Below are 19,723 nucleotides of genomic sequence, written 5' to 3' on the forward strand. Positions count from 1 at the left end.
GAAGACAGGAAGAAAAGAATAACAGATCCCGAGAGAGGGGGAGAAGAGATTGATGAAAGGTAAGTTCGGCATGACAGTGCCGCTTTAACAAACACAATTATAATGTTCCAAATTAAAAATGTATATCAAAATATACATAAAACAGGAAACAAATGCACATCTCATCTCTACATTCCATTCTGCAGCTGTGAATTAAAAGTGTTTTTAAAAATGTGTTTTCTTCTCTGTGGGTAATGGGCCGTGTCTTCAACAAATCTCATTTTACTGGACAGACTTGGGTTACTGATTTAGAACAGACCTTATTCAGGTCTGTTCAACATGATGAACAGACCTTATTCAGGTTAAAAAAAAAAAAAAAGTCTTGAAGGAACCTTTAGGGCACCATAACAACTTCATTGTTTTAAAGTTATGGTGCTGGTGGTCCGAGGTACTGGCTTACCTTCAGGGGTTGATTCGTTACATGGTTTAACCAAAAAGTCTTCACTCTGACACGAGTCAGCTGTGCCCCTCCACCACCATTTAGGTTTTAATCAGCCGCTTTATTTATTCCGATAGGTTGTGACTTCAGCCTATACACGACAGGCCAGTCTGAAGCGTACCAATTGAAGCTACAGGCTCATATGGAAGTAAAGAGAGAGAGTTGACAGGCGCCAGCCTGAAGACTTTGGAGTTAAACCATTTGAATTAAGTTGTTATGGTGTCCAGAGTGTCCCTTTAACTTAGTCATTTATTTTAAAGCTGAAAATGAAAAATCCTCACAATATTATCACATTTTTAAGAGTTAAAGTATGACAACATAGGTCAGTCACATGAAACAATTTGGGATCTGGTTAAAAATACAATGGGTAACAAAATAACCTCCATACTCCAGTCACCTCTTTGACTGCTAGTTTGCAGAGGCACTTTCTTGTTCCAAGGAGATCACCAGCTGTTTCAACATAAAATCGGGCAGAGTCCAGTTCTTCTGGATTCAATATTTGCTCATACTTCTAATATTTACCTTTTCACAGTCTGAACCCGTTCAGTATATTTATTCTCAATGTGCTGCAGTGCATTTGTGTTGTGATAGGTCTCTCAGCAAATGTAAAATATATATTGGTTTTGGATCAAATAATTGTACCAGCAAAAGTCATAACATGTTTGACCCCCATGCTTGAAACTGCTCTTGCAATGTTTATCCTATCTGGCATGTTCTTGTTTGCTCATGTACTAATCCATGCCAAAAATTAAATTTTAAATTTGATCCCCAAACTTAAGACTATCCAGAGCCAAACTGTTGCCTAGCTCATTGCAAGAGGTTATATGACAGGACATATTTCTTGATAGTCAACACAAATACACACACAAGTTGATGTAGACAGAGGCTGTTGTGCTCAAATATACTTCAGCTGTCATATTCGTGAAGAAGTATACAAAATATTCTTTGCTTCTAGTTCAGTATAAATAAATTTTAATACTTTTTGCAATACAGTATTACCACAGATTAGTGAGGTATTCTCCTAGCTACGCGCAAGTCCTGACTTAGGCACACTTATCGAAGATGACGTACAATGCTATTGTAATTATTTATTGCTAGGCAATCTCTAATGGCACTTCTCAGTTTTCGACCAAATGGAACGAGCAGAAAATTGAGTTGACGCACCTGGTGGATGATGCTAAATATTAATTTTGTGGGGTTCTCTCGCATCCTTCCTGTTAACGAAACACTACAGTTTCTTATCTAGTGCAAGTGAAATAAATTGCATCTTTCTACAGTGTGAAGCAGATATGTTAAACAAATTGCTTGTGTATTGCTGTAGAATCGATCCATTCAATGGAGTTAAACAGTCTGAGCTGGAAGAGGAAGATTCTGTAGAGGGGCGTCTTTAACAGAGTCCATGGGTGTAAGGGGAATGTGCACAATCTCAACGTTCCAAGTTCTAGATGATGGGACAACTTGGAAGTCATCTGAGGGCAAAGTGTCAGAGGTCTGTTGAAGGCCTGCGTTCTCTTCAGAGGAGACATTGAGGTCTAAATCACACGGAAGGCAAGGATCTTCCAAGGAGTATGGAGGAGGATCATCTGAAGGAAGAGATATTGCAGAGACTCCATGCCCGACACAGTCATCATAGCTAGAATAAGATAGAGACTCGTTATAATTACAGGTGAACACTTTCTCAATATATTTGGATAAAAAGACAGTTCAGGCTTGGAAAACAATGTATAATGGAATAGTCCCACTCCCAAGTCAAGCCTTGACATAATGTTCCATTCAGATACCTGTACCCAGATTCCCAGTGACTCAACAGTTCCATGCAGACTTTCCCTTTCTCTAACAGTATCCTAGTGGTTTACCCCTTCCATCAGTACAGTCCCAATGCGTTTCGTCATATGGTAAGCCATAAGACTACCCCTGAGGAAGTCTTATAATAAGATGAAACGTTTGGACTGTGCGATTATTTTGTTAAATAATTTTTGTTCATTTTATTTATTTAAACCACTTCTACAGTCCATACTTGGTGGATGAATTGACAAGCCTACTACAGAGGAGTGCAAACCATACCAGTGGCGATGTGCATGTTTTTATATTTTTCTTGTAAATGCAACCATTATTTTTACATTTATAGATTTTAAATGATATTGCACTATTTTGTAGTGCTCTTTTTAATTTTACCGGAACCATTATATATATATGGAAATATAACAAAGAATCTCTGGACCAGATAAATACCCCTAAGGGGGGAAAAAGGCAATTATATTTGGCTGTCTTGGAAGTGCATTATTTACCTTGCACTTAATTGGGGTTTTGTACTATTTTACCCTATTTGTGGTATATGCTTGTGTTTTTCCAGTGATATTACATAAGATTTTTTGGACGTGGGGATTGATCTACTTCATTTTTCTATATTCACTTGTAATTTAGTCTGATAGCGTTGGTGGTGAGCACACATTTTAAAGAGGGACATGTTATTTGAGGTGTGTACTGATAGTTAATTTTGTTTTTAGATTGTCACTAGGTCAGGGTTTTGGTAGAACACAAAAAAAATAAAATAGTTGGTTGGCCAAGGTTCTAGTTGAAAGATCACGCCTTGGCTGAAGGTGGCAAACAAAAGTGATTATTCTACCATCACATTGTGTATCACGTGCAGATATTATTGCAACTCAAGAATCCTCATATGAAGAAGGTCGTACAGCTGATGAGTCTGGTGGCATCAGCCTTAATAATGGCATGGGGAGAACAGTCGCTAAATAAAACGCTGAACAAATTGAATTTCTTACACGCTTGTTTAGCTTATCTCCCCCCTTTACTTTCGTAGGAGGTTTATTAAATTTGATTATTTTAGGACGTACTGATTTTAATGTTTTTTTAGATAAAATTCCATCTTTCACTATAACCCATTTGGAATACTGATATTCAACCTTGGTGTGAGTAATTGAGAATGTTAACATTGAGCTAGTTGGCTGCATTGAGTGTTTGTAATGGTGCGAAGGGTTTGGAATCTGGCTCGGGGGAACTGATGAGCGAGTCTGGCACTTTCCTGGAGATGTGAAAGTGTCAGAAGCAAATGATCTGACTGCATTCTAAATGTAGATATTGATTGTCACTGGCGTGGTGCCTCCACCAGTTTTACAGCATTCATTGGCAGTATGAGCACGTCAATAAGAGTAAGAGCGGTCTTTACTAACTTCCATCAACATTTCACCTCTCATAAGCCCAGAAATTAGCTCCCAATGTCAAAGGATGCATTTAAAATATAGTGCATGATGTTGGATCTCTCAAGGGGAATAAATACCTTTTTGGATGATGCAAAACTGATTGTGTTTCATAAAACCAGTGTTGACAGGTGGGAGCACAGAATGAAGATACACTGTGGTACTTAATCTGAGACTGATGGTTAAGGGAGTAGTATTTGTGAAACAGCTTTGTATCTCTTTAAGATCACCAGACTGTCTCCCACTCTGAGACTGGGCCAGACATCTCTCTAGGCCTAATTGTAACTAGGTCAGAGGAGGATGCTGATACAGCGGTCTACTGTCATATTGAAACATCTCTTGCAGTAAAGGTCACTTCATCGCCTTATTAAACATTAGGTTTACTTATTGCTGTGTTTAACAAGTATGTTTTTTGTAAGATGTGAAAAAAGTAAAATAAAATTCACATTTTCCCTTTAATTCTCAGCCAGACAGTGATGTGGTTTTGGGTTTTTTTTAAAAACATTTTCATGTTGACATTTTTAAAACCAATATCATTGCAGCAGTTTTCAAAAAGCACTAAGGTGCAGTGTGATCTGCTGAAGGAGGAAATGTGGGGCAGAAGGATTACAGCGGCTGTCACCTCCCACCCCTAATTTATTTTACTGCCCCTCTGAGTCCTAATTTTCCCATTTATTCTTGCTCTTTTGCAAAGCCGGATCTCGGTCCAAGCCGCTGCCATGTTAAGGATCGTGTCAGTGACATTAATTGGCTGCCTTCACGCGCTGAAAGTCCCCCAAATTGTCCACTGTTTCACACGTCGCTCAGGAAAGGACAGAGTATTGATCTCTAAATTCTAGGCGAGGGATGTGATGCACGCAAGTATTGTGGGATTAAACTTGACAAAGGAAGTATTCACTTTTTGGCAAGCGTAAAAAAAATAAAATACATAAGGCAACGTAGTCCCTACTATGTCTTATGCATTTTACGAGAAAGATCAAAAAGAGGGGGGAAAAAAAGCAACAATAAAAAAAAAAAAAAAAAATAATAAAAAAAAAAAGGAGAGAGAGAGAGAGAGAGAGAGAGAGAGAGAGAGAGAGAGAGAGAGAGAGAGAGAGAGAGAGAGAGAGAGAGAGAGAGGCTGAGATTAGGAGGCTGTGTGTAAAATATGCTGCAGGCTAAAGCAGGGGATGATTACTCCTCGATAACAGATGCTCACTGCCCCTGGATAGGAAGCTCACGACGACTTCAATTCCATTTTGTAAATCACAACCTTCTGACTGTAAGCCCAATCTTATCAAACACAGACGTTCAATGGAGGGCAAGTGCTTCCGAAACCGGGGCAGGCGCTGGCACATGTCTGCTTTAATATTGGCTTTCAAATTAAGTCTCTGCAGCAATTAAATGAATGAGCAGCAGGCAGAAGACATTGATGATTAACCCGGACGGTACCAGAGAAGGCGCAGAATAGATTTGGTTGAACTCATTGTTAATTAACAGCGAGCATGATTGTTTTTGCATATACAGGTAGCAGGTACACGCCGTGATCTGGTCTCCCATATACCCGAGACGGTCTTTTATAGTCCTCCCTGTAAAGCAATGGTTTATTTCCTGGCCAGCTTCATATAGTTTGTCACTGTACAATCCCTAGCCAAGATGTACATCAATGCAGGAAACAAAAATACAGGGTGCGCTAGGTGGAATGGGAGGTAATATAAAGGACAAGTCTCTGAAAATACACAAGGGGGTCTTGGGTAGATCTTCTTTGGGTTCTTGATGAGGTCCTCAGTGGTTGATATGAAAAATAAAATTAGACAAAAAGAAAGACCAATAGTGCACAACCGTTAAGGATGGTGTCACGGACAACACAGAAGAGAAAAATGCCAACTCACAATCGGTAGAGCTATGCCCAGCTCTAGGTAAAACAGCATAGAGTGGTATTTGAAACTCCCCACATGTAGGATATAGCTGGACAATAGGTGATTCTTCAATACTTTGTACAACGACTCAAATGCGTGTCAGCATATAAAAAACAAAGGAAAAGCGGACCAATGGTACAATAACGTATGGCACCTGCAGCTACAGACAAACACTGAAGTCCTGAGAGTGCTAACTTACAATAAAAAGAGCTATAACCAGCTCTGAGTAAAACCGCATACAGTGGTATTTAAACTCCCCACATGTAGGATATCCTTCTGGTGATGTATGGAGTGCAGGATTTATGAAAGACAAAAGCACAAAAAAGGGCCCATAGTGTTCTCAGTGGATAAAATAGTGCTAAAAGGTAAAATGAAACGTACTTACAATATATAGAGCAGCCACACTGCTCTATGAAACCAGGCGTGAGTGGAATAATCCCCACCTAAGGATTTCTTTGTAGTACTGGATCTTTAAAACAGTAGAAGACAGCCAGGATAAAAGTAACAAAAAATAAAAATAGAAGGACTGACCATAGGAATATAGGTAGTCTAAAAATACTTTAATAACAAATTTATAAAAACAACGTGTTTCGCCCAAAATACGCTTTTTCAAGTGTAGTTTTAACCCCTTAAGGACACATGACATGTGTGACATGTCATGATTCCCTTTTATTTCAGAAGTTTGGTCCTTAAGGGGTTAAAGATCCAGTACTGGGCTGGCTGCTAGGCGCGGGCGGGCAAGGGAGCTCTTCCTCTGAGCTGTCTGCTCAGCTCCCTCGTGCGCCGCAGAGTGAGGCTGGGAGCCGGAATATGATGTCATATTCCGGCTCCCAGCCTCACTCTGCAGCGCGCGAGGGAGCTGATCAGACAGCTCAGAGGAAGAGCTCCCTCGCCAGCACACAGCAGCCTGCCCATCCGGCATGTCAGTTAGCCGCAAGGCCAGGGCCGGTGCAAGGATTTTTGCCGCCCTAGGCAAAAGTAAAGTTTGCCGCCCCCCCATGTGACCTGCCATGTTAACCAACGCCAGTGCTGCAGTGCCGCCGTGTTTACATTAAAAGGCCTGCAGGGACAGGCTATAGACAACATAACCACTACATTAAGCTGCAGTGGTTCTGGGGACTATAGTGTTTCTTTAATGTGAGGTAAATTAGAGATTAGTTCCACGAATAATATACTAGATTGCCTACTTACAACCAGATGAGGATGATGATGGGCTCTAGCTGCAGTCTGGCACCACTGGTCTGGTATAGAACAGGATCTCTGGAGGCTGTTTGTAACTGTGGTCACAAAAATCAGTGTTCTGGGAGAACGGGAAGCAGCTCCCTTTTTTGGGGGCCCTTTACACAGCTCCGGGTCCACCTTCACGTTCCACCAATGAGTTTGTTCACAGGGGGTGGAGTGTGTAGGGGATGTCCTGATAGGTCTGTAAGGAATGCATTGTGTGAATCTGTGTTTGTATGTGTAAGGGCTGCAAGGTGTGTTTCTGTGTATGTACGGGATGCAGTGTGTGCGTCTGTAAGGGGTGCATTGAGTGTTTGTGATCGATGTCAATCTCTTTCTCCCCCCTCCCCTGTTGTAGCGTGGCCGAGCTCTGTATGGTCCGCGGGTACAGGGAGCTTTTGTTTCCTGTACCTGGCCGGACTAACAGGAAGTGCACACTCAGTGTGCACTTCCTGTTAATCCGGCCGGGTACAGGAGACAGATGCTCCCTGTACCCGCGGATCATACAGGGCTCAGCCACGCTACAGTGAGGGAGTGACAGGAGGGAGCGCTGAGCGCTTCCCTCCTGTCAGCCCCTCTCCTCATGCTGCGCCCGGGCGGTGCGCCCTCATGGACGCACCAGCCCGGGCAAAGCTGCAGCTGCCTGAGGCTCTCTACAGAGCGCTCGGGCGGCTGCAGCATGAGGGGGGCCGGCGCCCCTTCCCAAGGGGCGCCCTAGGCGGCTGCCTAGTCCGCCTAACAGGTAGTGCCGGCCCTGCGCAAGGCTAACAAGGCATTTGCCCTGGGCATTTGGGGGCGGCGTTTTTTGCCGCCCCCTGGAAAATGCCGCCCAAGGCAAATGCCTTGTTTGCCTTGCGGCTAAAACGTCCCTGCCTCAGGTGTGCAGCTCCTTTTTCCTCTGTGATCAGTACTGTAGCGCTGTTCCACCCCAAATTCTATTTCTAAGATGTACATCAATGCTTTATTTAGATTAATAGAGGTTCACTATTTCGGGGACAAAGTATTTGGTGAGAATCTGGATATCTGTTCACCCAGAGCTTATCATAATGTTTAATGTGGTTATATACAATTACAATGTATAAATACAGACTAGATTGCACTTAAGCAAAGCACATGGGTATAAGGAAAAGGAATAATTAAAAAAAAATAAAAAATTATATATATACACACATTCGAGACAAATCTATATCTTTTTAATTCACATTAGCATATACAAAGTATATAATCTGTAAAAAGTATTTAGATAACTAGTTCTATAGATCACTTCCGGATGACATGTGACCCAAAGAACCAAGAAGTAAATCAGCACACCTAATTCCACTAATCGTAGATGAACTTCCTATATAAACTTGGACCTTCTGAGGATCATCCACACTTCTGAGGAAGCCCTGCTAGGAGAAAGGCGTAAAGTGTGATCTTAGAGAAGTTCTTTATATCTATATATTTTATTTACTTGTAATATGATTATATATATATATATATATATATATATATATATATATCTGGAGTCGTACTGGACACATAAAATTGTGCATCTATATATCCCAAGACAGGGATTGTACCGTCAAAGTGCTAAACAGCAGAACTCTCAGTAGCTCAGAAAAGTGTTAGACACCTATATACTTAGCTCTCTGTAAAACCATTAAGACATATTACACTATTTTTTGTTGTAGTTCTGTTTAATTTTGAGGTTTTCCTGGTACTGAAAAACTAAAGTATTACACATTATTGGGTTATTGTTAAGATTAAATATACCCGTGTGATTTTTTTTTTAGTTTTGTTTGGTGCGGTTTATCACCTGTTTTGTCACATTTCTGTCTCCTATGCAAGGTTTGGGAATCCTTTTACATTTACTGCTGCCTGTTCACATTATAGCGAGCGCCTACACCTGCCTTGTTTTTCTGTACATAACCAATTCTATTATCCAGCAATGGTATTACAATACCTATAAATTGTAATATATGACAATAGCTGAACTTAAAGCAAAAAAATTGTAGGCACCATAACCACTTCAATTGACTGAAGTGGTTATGGTGCCAGGAGTCCATGGATCTCAGGTCTCGCATCCCTGCTAAAAGGTTTACTCACCAATTAGTAGAGATTCACAGATTCTGAGCCTCCATTGACCAAGTGGCAGCGGTAGAGCTATGCTCCCCTTCCTGCCATACCTGGGGTAGCATTCAGTGATATGCTGAGTGCTCTCAGACAATCATTGGTATGAATAAGTATGGCCTAACGTACAATATCATTGTTGAGGGCGGAGTATGTCTGCTAAATAGTGAACAGTCATGAGGGGCCATGCCCCTATTACTTGGATTTTGTGAAGTTGTTATCGTGCCTACAGTGTTCCATTAACGGAATAAAGAGGAAATCTAGGGAGAGATAATGGGTGTTCACATCTTTCAAAACTGCATACCCCCCAAGTGTCCCTATTTGAAGGGACAGTCCCTACTTCGGGCCCAATTCCCTCTACATCTTTTCTATCCTAATGACCCTCTTTTCCAGGAGCGGTGTTCTTGGTGTGTCTGGGTATTATTGCTTGCGAAGCTCTGTTTACAGTCAGCGATGTGTCTTTAAAACTACAATAAACATGTTTAGAAATCAGTCTGTGTAAGAAAGATAAATTGCTCTTATTCTATATTATCATTGAATACATAATTCTGACAAATTTTGACTGTCATGACAAAATATGAATTACAAAGAATAGCACACCTCAAAATGAAAGTGTCCCTCTTTTCCTATTTGAATTGATGGGGGCTATGCACATTTTAAATAACCATACCTGCAGAATTCAAATTAAAAAAATCCTGAAATACAATTTCACCCCATAGCTATTCTTTAAATTAAATAAAGCAGATTGATAAGTGAAAGTCTCCCCAAAACTGAATTAGTTATGGGGACACTTATTTTGGCAATCAGGAGCTATTTACCTTTAGAAGAATTTGCTCAAAGTCAACTATTTCCGATCATCATTAAATCTAATAAAATTAAACTTCACTGAAAATAAAAATACTCGCACTGTCAGATCAAGTCAGTCTGTCTCTTGTATGTTAAGTTAATTATGGTTATTGACCTGGTTTGTCCCACAGATCAATGCCTTAATCATAGACTGCACACAGCCTGGGGCCCGAGAGCTGTCTGCTTAATAGATGCCATATTCACATTGTTTCTGCTAAACACTTCCTCCTCATTTTGTAACCTTTAAATAGACACTACATGCATCTTAAATCACTACAGTGCCATCAGAATAGTTGTGGTGTGAACAAGCTGTATCCGAAGTGGTAACTTAAATCCTTGTTTCTCCAATTTTAATCTTCAAATCCAGCTTCCAAGATCCACTGCCGTTTCCCCATTAGTGGTCATCGAGGTGTCCAAAACAATTGTAAAGTGTGAAAAGGCTCAGCATCAGTTCATCCTGTTCAAGTCAGTCCACTTCACTAATGCGGGTACGTACACCAGTTCCCATTTTGCTTGGACGGGTAATGTGCATGCGTGGCAAGTGTATTAGGCCCTCCCCATAGGAAAGCATTGAAGCAATCCTCAGGGGATTTTACTATTGTTGGATGTCCTTATGCAGACAGGGAGGACGTCCAGCATCAGGCGAATACAAATGCATTAACCACCAGGAAGTGCCTCTAGTGGCTGTCTGATTGACAGGCCCTAGAGGCAGTCTTAGTCCTGCAATGTGATTATTGCAGTTTCTCAAACTGGTGCACTGCACCTAGACCACTTCAATGAGACAAACTGTTCTGGGTGACTAAAGTGCCCCCTTTTTAAGGACCCCTCCAACCACCATAACCACTACAGTGTTTGGTAGTAGTTATAGTGCTCTGGCATCCACCAATGTAACAGTGCCTGACGGATTCAAGGCAACAGTCAGACCTTTAACAAAGAGCTTGGCTGTTTACAATGGGATTGCCAGGGCACTCCTGGTACCATAACTTTTAAAGTGGGCTATAATGGTTATGGTGTTTTGAGCGTTCCTTTAGAAAGCACAAAAATGGAATTTAAAAATGTAAGCATTCATGCACACTTTCATAGTTCCACAGTCTTGCGTATAATAAAAAAAATTAAAATAAAGAAAATGACAGGAACATCTCGTCGCTTGTGGGTATAACAAAATATTGGTTTCCCGTGCAACCTTTTCTGAGTTTTTTTTTATCGCCAATGTAATAGTCTACAAGATCTCGTGACAGTCTCTCTGCCATTCACTACAAGATCTCGTGAGTCTCTCTCTGCCATTCAACTTCTCATTTCTAAACTTATCCTAAGCCTACATATTGTACTGGGGGAGTCACTAGTTTCACCCACACAGTATTTACTAATCTGCCATTTATAGCAAGCGACATACAGGCTGACTCAAATAATATAAGAGAAGAGGAAGTAAAACATAAAAAAAAAAATCATGTATTAGGTTTATTGGATTTTGCAAATGACAGTGTTATTTACTATAGTGAGAATTCAGAATCAAATCTAAGCATAGAGCAACAGAACCGACTTAGAGAATGTTTCCAGTTTAGCTACTTTGATCTTAAAAGGACACTACAGGAACCCAGACCACTTCAGCTCATTGAAGTGGTCTGGGTGCAATGTCCCTATTGCCCTTAGTGCTGCAATGTTAAATATTGTAGTTCCAGAGAAGCTGCAAGGTTTATATTGCAGCACTAAGCTTGCCTCTCGCAGATAGCCACTGGAGGCACTTCCTGCATCCAAACGAATGTATGATCTGGTATCTGATGCTGGATGTCCTCACGCTCTACATGATATCAAGCGCCAGATTTTTTCCCCATAGGAAAGCATTGATTCAACACTTTCCTATGGGGATGTCTAAAGCGCGCGCGGCATGCGTGCACATTAGTGCCTGCTTGTCAAAGGACGGAGGTGGAGCTTTGACCCAGCACAGAGGGACATTGGCGCTGAGATAAGGTAGGTAAATAAAGTGTTTTGAACCCTTTATTCACCCTGGAGTGGGGTGTCTATCAAGCTCAACTTTGAAATCAATTGTTTTATGCTGTTGATCCAAAGGAATACAAAAAAAATTAACACTTTTTTTAGCCATTGCCAATTATGCCATAGAAAGGGAAAACAAATCCTTCTGGACTCCATGATGGCAATCAGTTTTCTCCTTGGATCAAAAACCTAGAAACCAGAAGTGTCAGACCTCATAAAACATCTCAATGTCCTCTTTCTGAACTGTGCAGACAGGGACCCTGAAACTAACTAGGGACATTAAGACTGTAGCGTTAGGAATTTAGATATGTATGCCTAACTCTACAGTGTCCCTTTAAATTCCGATATGGTAAGAAGAACCAAATATGACTTGAACTTTTATGCCATGATTGCATTGCATAAAGCCCTTTAAAATCCATAGTATGCCCCAACAGTAGACACGCAGTAGTCATGATGAAGCATTTCTGTGGCACAATCATTGATCAGAATATCTGGGAACTCCCCGTTCTAGAACCAATATTTCACAGGCGATCATGTGAGCATAAAGCACGTTTAAATGATGTGATCTGCTAGCAAGCATCATGCACTGGTCACGTAGAAACCCCTCATTTTAATTCTGTTGCACTCAGTTTGAGACGGTTTGGATAAAACCTGAAGTCTCCAGTTGACACAAAAATTCCCAACAAAGAAATACTCAAACATCTTTTTAAACAAGAAAAACTAATCAGTAGGGGAAAAGTAATTAGCCAGCCCATACTTGGGTACATTAAAAAAATAAAAATAAAATAAGTTTTAGCTAGATCTACCAGAACAACAGTTTTTAGCGCCTTCGTCAAGAACCAAATCTGGTTACATAAGCTATTGGAGTCACTCCAGGCACCTTATTTTAAATGTGTCCCACACACATGGTTTACTGCTATGACTTCTCTAGTGATGCATAGACTATATGACACTAGGAAAGGTCTAAAGGTGGTTTTCAGAATCAATTTTATTACGGATGACGTGTTGGTTGAAGATTGGTTCATTGATTTTTAAGAATGGGTTGCTAAGTGAATGCTACATATGCAGTTTAGGCTCTGCCATTGGTTTTTTTTAATGATCAACAAGGCACATGTCAACTCTCTACAGAGGAAAAATACTTCCTGGCTGATTGTGGCTGAAATGTCACAACGTTTTAACACTTACCACGGAGGAGAGTCCATATAGGCAACATTGAAATCCAGATACGAGCCACATTCAAAAGATGGTGTAAGATCCCCAGTGCATACAGATCTCAAATCTCCGACAGGTACCGCATAGGAAATCCCATCTGGTAATAAAGAAACAAACAAATGGTTGTAGCATTAAATCTGGGTTAAAACTGGTAATTTGGGCAAATAACTGGTTGTTTTAATTAAAGGGGAGCCAGCACTTTACAGAGAATTGCACCATTGAATTTGTTTTTTCGAAAATCACCTATAAAAGGTGTGTTAATCTTTTTTTTCCCCATGTAATGCAAGGTTTCATTTTAAATGTACATTAAAGATTTGGTTGTTGGCGTCACAATCCAGTTCAGTCTTGGCACCGTCAGGGCGCATGTAGCACTGGAGAATAGAAAGCTTTATTTCTGTATCTTCACATCTATGTATTGTGTTCAATGACAAAAAGGGAAGAGCTTATAGCAAGGGATGGAATGTTAAGAATTACCCAGTTCCATGTTATTCACTAAATAGGGAAGTGTAATGATTGATTAACCCTCAGTTTTAAATATACACAGGATAGCTTTATAAAAAGAGCAGAACATTTAAAAAAAAAAAAAAAATGCTAACAAATGTATACATTTCACACTTACAACTCTTTTTACAAAATCTTTGTCAATCAATTCTTAGCATAGACCTCCAAGAGGACCACCAGCTGTCCCGTCACTCAATCAATGGCATACTCAACATTAAAGGACCAATTACCCCAGCAAGAGCTTCTTACTTCAGGAGCACTGTGTGCATGGGGAACTAGAGTTGGACTGTGAGCCTGGCGTGCTACGTGCCTCCTCTGGCCTGTGTCACACCCTATCATCCTGCATTTATACCTTAAAATATCAGATTAAAAAAAGTTTTCCTATTGATATCGATCTTGTACAGGGAAAGGTATTAGCAGTATAAAGAGGAAAGTGCTCATGCCATTGTACAGAACACTGGTGAGACCTCACTTGGAGTATTGTACGCAGTACTGGAGACCGTATCTCCAGAAGGATATTGATACCTTAGAGAGAGTTCAAAGAAGGGCTACTAAACTGGTTCATGGATTGCAGGATAAAACTTACCAGGAAAGGTTAAAGGATCTTAACATGTATAGCTTGGAGGAAAGACAATACAGGGGGGATATGATAGAAACATTTAAATACATAAAGGGAATCAACACAGTAAAGGAGGAGACTATATTTAAAAAAAGAAAAAGAAAAAAACCACAACAAGAGGGCAGTCTTAAATTAGAGGGGCAAAGGTTTAAAAATAATATCAGGAAGTATTACTTTACAGAGAGGGTAGTGGATGCATGGAATAGCCTTCCAGCTGAAGTGGTAGAGGTTAACACAGTAAAGGAGTTTAAGCATGCGTGGGATAGGCATAAGGCTATCCTAACTATAAGATAAGGCCAGGGACTAATGAAAGTATTTAGAAAATTGGGCAGACTAGATGGGCCGAGTCGCTCTCATCTGCCATCACATTTTATGTTTCTATGAGGAAACTATCATTAAGTTGGTAGACAAGCTTATCATTGGTGAGATTTAGTCATAAGTAGGCAATAAAAAAATCCTGAGATTCACATATTAATCTAAAGAAAGCATTTTTTGGATCAGATACCTGTGCTTACAAAAGCATTCTGTAATTAGTGATGTGGAACAGATATTAAATCACAACAGTTTTTGGACAGTCGAAAGGAAGTGAAACAGGCCTTTGTTTTGTACTTTGAATACAGTTCAGATTTATTTCCCACTAAAAACAGAAGCTGAAATTTTGATTATCATACCGTAACTCGGGTCTGCCTCCATGCGCCAATCTCTTACGCCACCATCTTTCCTCAAACTCCCGATGATTATGGTAACACAGGATAGAAAGAGGACCAGACCGATTACTATCCCAGCCACAACCAGTGGGGACACCAGCAAGCTGGTATCATTATTGCTTCGAACGTAACCAAAATAATCAGGGAAGGCGTTACTCTGGTTTGTGTGAATTTCTGGAAATCAAAATATATAGGATGTCAGAGGAGGACACAACAGCAACTCATGTATGATTATCCATTATTATAATGAATAGGGTATAGATATCGAAGTACATCAGTCACATAATGAGAGGTCTAGTCTTATTTTATTATTTCACGTACTAGTGAATCAAAGACTTCGATTCATATCCTAAGTTACCATGGGTGGTGTTCGAGAAATATTCTAGAGTATGTGTAGGGACCTTTTGGCACTGCAGATGTTGTGGACTGCATCTCCCATAATGCTTAAAAAGGTACAAATCCATAGGCTTCACGGTGCGGTGAAAAAAGTTTATTTTTATAGAACATAACATACGTTTCAACCTTATGCCTTGATCATCTATGTCGTGCTCCTGTGTAGTAAGAAGGTACTTTAATTTCACCTGTGTGCAGTACTATCCTTTTTTTTGTTGATCTCCCATAATGCAATGCCCATAACATCTGGAGTGCCGAAGGTTTCCTACCCCTGCTGGCTCAACCACTTTCCTTGACATAGGCACGTAAAGGTACAAAGTTCTATTCCATTTTGTAGAAGTTGATCCAAATGTGTATATTGGTCAGGCCCTACAAGGGGAATGTCTGAAGAAATAAAAGTACTGGGATTTTTAAAATCTTTTTAAAATGTAAGCTGGAGATCAAGGGGGAGGAAGAGATCAGCACACCAATAAACGGGGATCACAGACTATAATGATGATTTTTGTATTACGTGTTTCACAAGTTAGTGAGTCATTTGAGACACAACATGTAAGGCAGTGGTCCCGGTTTCTCGGTATAGTGGTTCTCAGGGTGTGAAGCTAAGTAACAGGGATAACCATGTAGACCCTTTTAAAGTGAGGAACCGATAGAAACTTTTGGGTATCCCCCTCCCACAAGTTAATTATGCATTCTGTTTTGGCAAGTTACCATGGCAACCACCTATTAAAAAAATTAGAAGAAAAGCTCTTTAGTAATATGACTTCCATAGAGAATATATTATTTTATTATTTATATAGCGCCAAATTCCGTAGCGCGTAACAATGGGTGGACTAACATGAGCCAATATATCATTAATACAACGTCTACAGCATCAACCCCAACACAATAGGGATACAAGTGATGGATTTCTCAGTGGACTGCCACGTTTATACATTTATAGCATCAGTCTTGGAAACCTCGAGAGAAGGGACTGCAGAACTTATTTTATTAGAGAATTAAATCAACAAATTGAAACATTTGGTATAGATGTCTCAACCTGTCTTTTTGCTCTAAGTAGTATGTTGCTGAATGTAGGCATAGAGAGACACAGCCCCTCAAATACTGTGCTACTTACCAACCAATTTTTATTTTAAATTATTAACAATGTTTATGGAACACAACATATGGATAGAGTATCATTAATTATGGGGTTATTAACTAATGTGTAAAGTACTCTCCAGAGCAGAATATTGCGAGATTGGACAAACTACCTTCAATGTCTGGTCTGTACTTTGTAATAGCAGAAGTGGAATATCGTAAACCAGAGACAAGATGACCCCACCGCCCGCCCACCCACCTTACTGATTCGATTAAAAAAAATAAAAAAAAATAGAATCTTGTTTTCAAAATGTTCACACATGTTCGCACATGGAATTAACCAGAAAAAAAAAAAAAAAAAAAAAAAAAGTTACCCAATATCGAGATATTAATAACTTTTTTATTCTAATTTAGTGAACCACTACAAGAGGAACAGAAACTAAACTCTCAATGAAACACGTTACAATTGGAAAAACTAAAACAGAAAAAAAAAATCCATTGAAATATAAAACAGAACACTTAGGATGAAGGAAACCATGTCCTAAAATCATCTTAATACATAGTCACAATTTAATCAATGGTTAATTGAGAAAAAAATGAAACCCTTGACAACAGTAGGAAGAGGAGAACTTCTAAGCATTGAAGACCAGGATTGAACAAAGGAACAAATACACCGGTAAAATGTCATAATAAATATATAGTGAGGATGAACATAAATGTCCACTATATGGAAGATGTTCCAGCTACTAAAAACACAATGTGATCCTACATAATGGTAGGTGAGCATTCTAAATAGACAATGAGATGGTTAGAGAAGGAGTAGGATATCAAAACAATTCCATGCTACATATTCCTACAAAGAAGAAAGAAAAAGGAAACAAAACAAAAACAAGCTCACAGCAACTTTTACCGCTATTCAACTATCACAAGCCTGATTTTTTATTTGTAGCCAAACCCCACATTTTGCATGATTGAAGGTTCTTTTTAGGACATTCTCTGAGTCATACCCATGTCTTTTTTTTAATCTAATGTGGATCCTTGCTAAAGAATCATTTAAAGTGTATAATTGTGTTGGTCCAGGGACCATTACAAATGACAAAACAACTATCGCCACACGTGCAGCTGTTACGCTGGGCAGGGCAAGACAACGTGCCAATGTCCTTAAAAGGAGCTACGTTTAGACAGGTCCAAGAAAGCATGTTCTTATAGAAAAGTCCAGAATGAAATGTAGTTTGATCTGACCTCCAGGTCTGATTTTTCATGAAGATACATTAAAAGCAGGACTGATCCTCTTTACCCATCAAATGACCTTGAATTAACGCAGAGGTCATTGCACAAGATAGGGACATATTTAATAGATCCCCACGCTGTACACTAAGCTCTCTCTTCTTCATCATCTGACTCATATCCTTTCATTTTGAAGTCAGGGAAGATTGCATCAATTTACTCAAGTCCAGGCACAAATCCTTTGGATTATACAGGGGGTGTTTGATGCCAGTAAAAAATATGTAGAAGACATTTTATTGCACCAAACTTAGCATTATTGCAGTCCTTCCATCCCCCAACTCACAGATGTACACTGCTTTGTGATTGTGTACTTTGTCAAAGAAAACAGATTGTCTGGCAAAAACAGACATTTTCAAATTGATTTCTCTTGTAAAGCAATTTACTTTCATTGTAAAGCGCATTTGGTCAAAGAGAACACAAATCCTTACACATGTATTTTTTTAGCCAGCTGCTAAGTGTTGTGATTAATTAATTCCATTATAAAATTACCTTACTAATGATAGGAAGAAAACCCCCCCCAAAAAACACATACATTTACTTGCTTGAAGTACTCCATGGATTCATTTGGCATCTGTTGGATTTATTTCATGTTGTAGTCGTTGGGAATTAGCAAATTCAGCTCCAAAAATACGTTTTAGAATTACCACATATGTTGTGGAGCATGGTTTGTAGAAATAATGGAGACAATACGATCAGTACAGAGACACAGTTTTTGGGTGGCTTCTATACTACAAGACTAGCGTTGTCCATTTTCGGTCAGTCTAATGTCAACCCATGTCCTGCCACGCTATTTAACCCCTTAAGGACACATGACATATGTGACATGTCATGATTCCCTTTTATTCCAGAAGTTTGGTCCTTAAGTGGTCAAAGGGTTACTCCAACCACCATAACCACTCTAGTGGTTATGATGTTCAATGTACCCTGAAGCCGTTCCCCAGTTATTGGGCAAGCAGTTTTAGAATGATTTGCCCTCTTACCTGATTCTTTCGGATGCCATGTCTTGACACCTAGCATTTGCAGAGCCCTCCCAAGTTAAAAGGGTAATCCAGACGTGGACCCCGTGCTCACTGTGCCTACAGGGATTTCATGTACACCTCACTGACGAGGCCCAAAAGAAGTCTAAAATGATATTCTGGGGTTGCTGTATCTCTCGTGCAGAGGGAACTTGCTGGCATTTCAGATCTCGACTGCCCATACAGGTGGGATCAGTCTGATATGCTTCAGATATGTTCTCTCTGTAATGGTGTAAGTGAGCAAAACCTATTTGAGACCTGAGCAGGAATGTACCGAAAAGCAAAGTATTGAGTTTACTCTAAACTTTTGTCCGTTCTCAGTGTTCTCATCATTTCTTTTTTGCTTTGATACCAATCCTGCCACTCTGTTGGCTGAGAGCTATCAGCCAATGAATTGGATTCTGTGCATCAATACTTGCACAGAATCGCCATTATCGATCCTAGGACTCTGGATCCGGGGCACCCCAATGACACTGGAATTAGACCTTGGGCAGCTAAGGAGTTCAACTCATTATGAGCAGCATTTCAAAGTGAAATTGCATATGCAGTCTCCAGGCACCATGACCACTTCAGTGTCTAGAGTAATCCTTGAAACTTAAGTAGCAAGAACAGTCTGTTACATTCAGTATTGAATATATGTATAATCCTTTAAAAAAAAAAAAAAAAAATACCCTTTCTAAAACTTTGCCATTACACAGGGATGATTATAAAGTGAACGAGATATTTAGAAAAAAAAAATAAATAAAAATATTTTAGTTTTCCATTATTTCACAAGTTCTCTGAATATGCTATAACTTCTGTCTAGGGACAGTAGAAAGTAACGATATATTAGTGCCTTTAATCTAGAGTACAGTTTTAGAAACAGTTTTGACCCTTACATTACATGCATAAAGATATCGATTTTCACACCGTAACATTTGCTAGAGAAGGTATATTCACACTTCGTATAACACATTGTCTTACTTGTGCATGTCAGTTTGATTGACATGTAATTTATCCAGGAGACCAGACAGGGATAGTTCACTCAATGTTCTAGGTGCAGTTATAGAAACTTCTTTTCTTCCAGTTGGATTATCTCTACTACTGGAGAGACCTGGAAAACAGAGGAAAACAAACTGTACATAATGTTCTCGCTAGTGGTCAGTGTTT

The 19,723-nt window shown here is 39.7% G+C and overlaps 1 protein-coding gene across 3 annotated transcripts in view; it reads right to left on the minus strand.

Annotated features, from left to right (window-relative positions):
• Nucleotides 1-1,428: 1,428 nt before the first annotated feature.
• Nucleotides 1,429-19,723, minus strand: part of BEAN1 (brain expressed associated with NEDD4 1) — a 37,067-nt gene continuing 18,772 nt past the window's right edge. For 2 of the 3 annotated variants that reach the window (XM_063438663.1, XM_063438662.1), the window contains 4 exons: nucleotides 19,538-19,667; nucleotides 14,766-14,975; nucleotides 12,948-13,071; nucleotides 1,429-2,111 (listed from right to left, as the gene is read on the minus strand). In XM_063438663.1, coding sequence (XP_063294733.1) covers nucleotides 1,820-2,111; nucleotides 12,948-13,071; nucleotides 14,766-14,975; nucleotides 19,538-19,562 — 651 coding nt within the window. In that variant the 5' untranslated portion in view covers nucleotides 19,563-19,667 and the 3' untranslated portion in view covers nucleotides 1,429-1,819. Of the gene's footprint in view, nucleotides 2,112-9,305; nucleotides 9,392-12,947; nucleotides 13,072-14,765; nucleotides 14,976-19,537; nucleotides 19,668-19,723 lie in introns of all 3 variants that reach the window. The other variant, XM_063438664.1, reaches the window with a different exon arrangement.

This window comes from Pelobates fuscus, chromosome 12, assembly GCF_036172605.1.
Source record: "Pelobates fuscus isolate aPelFus1 chromosome 12, aPelFus1.pri, whole genome shotgun sequence".
Taxonomy (NCBI): domain Eukaryota; kingdom Metazoa; phylum Chordata; class Amphibia; order Anura; family Pelobatidae; genus Pelobates; species Pelobates fuscus.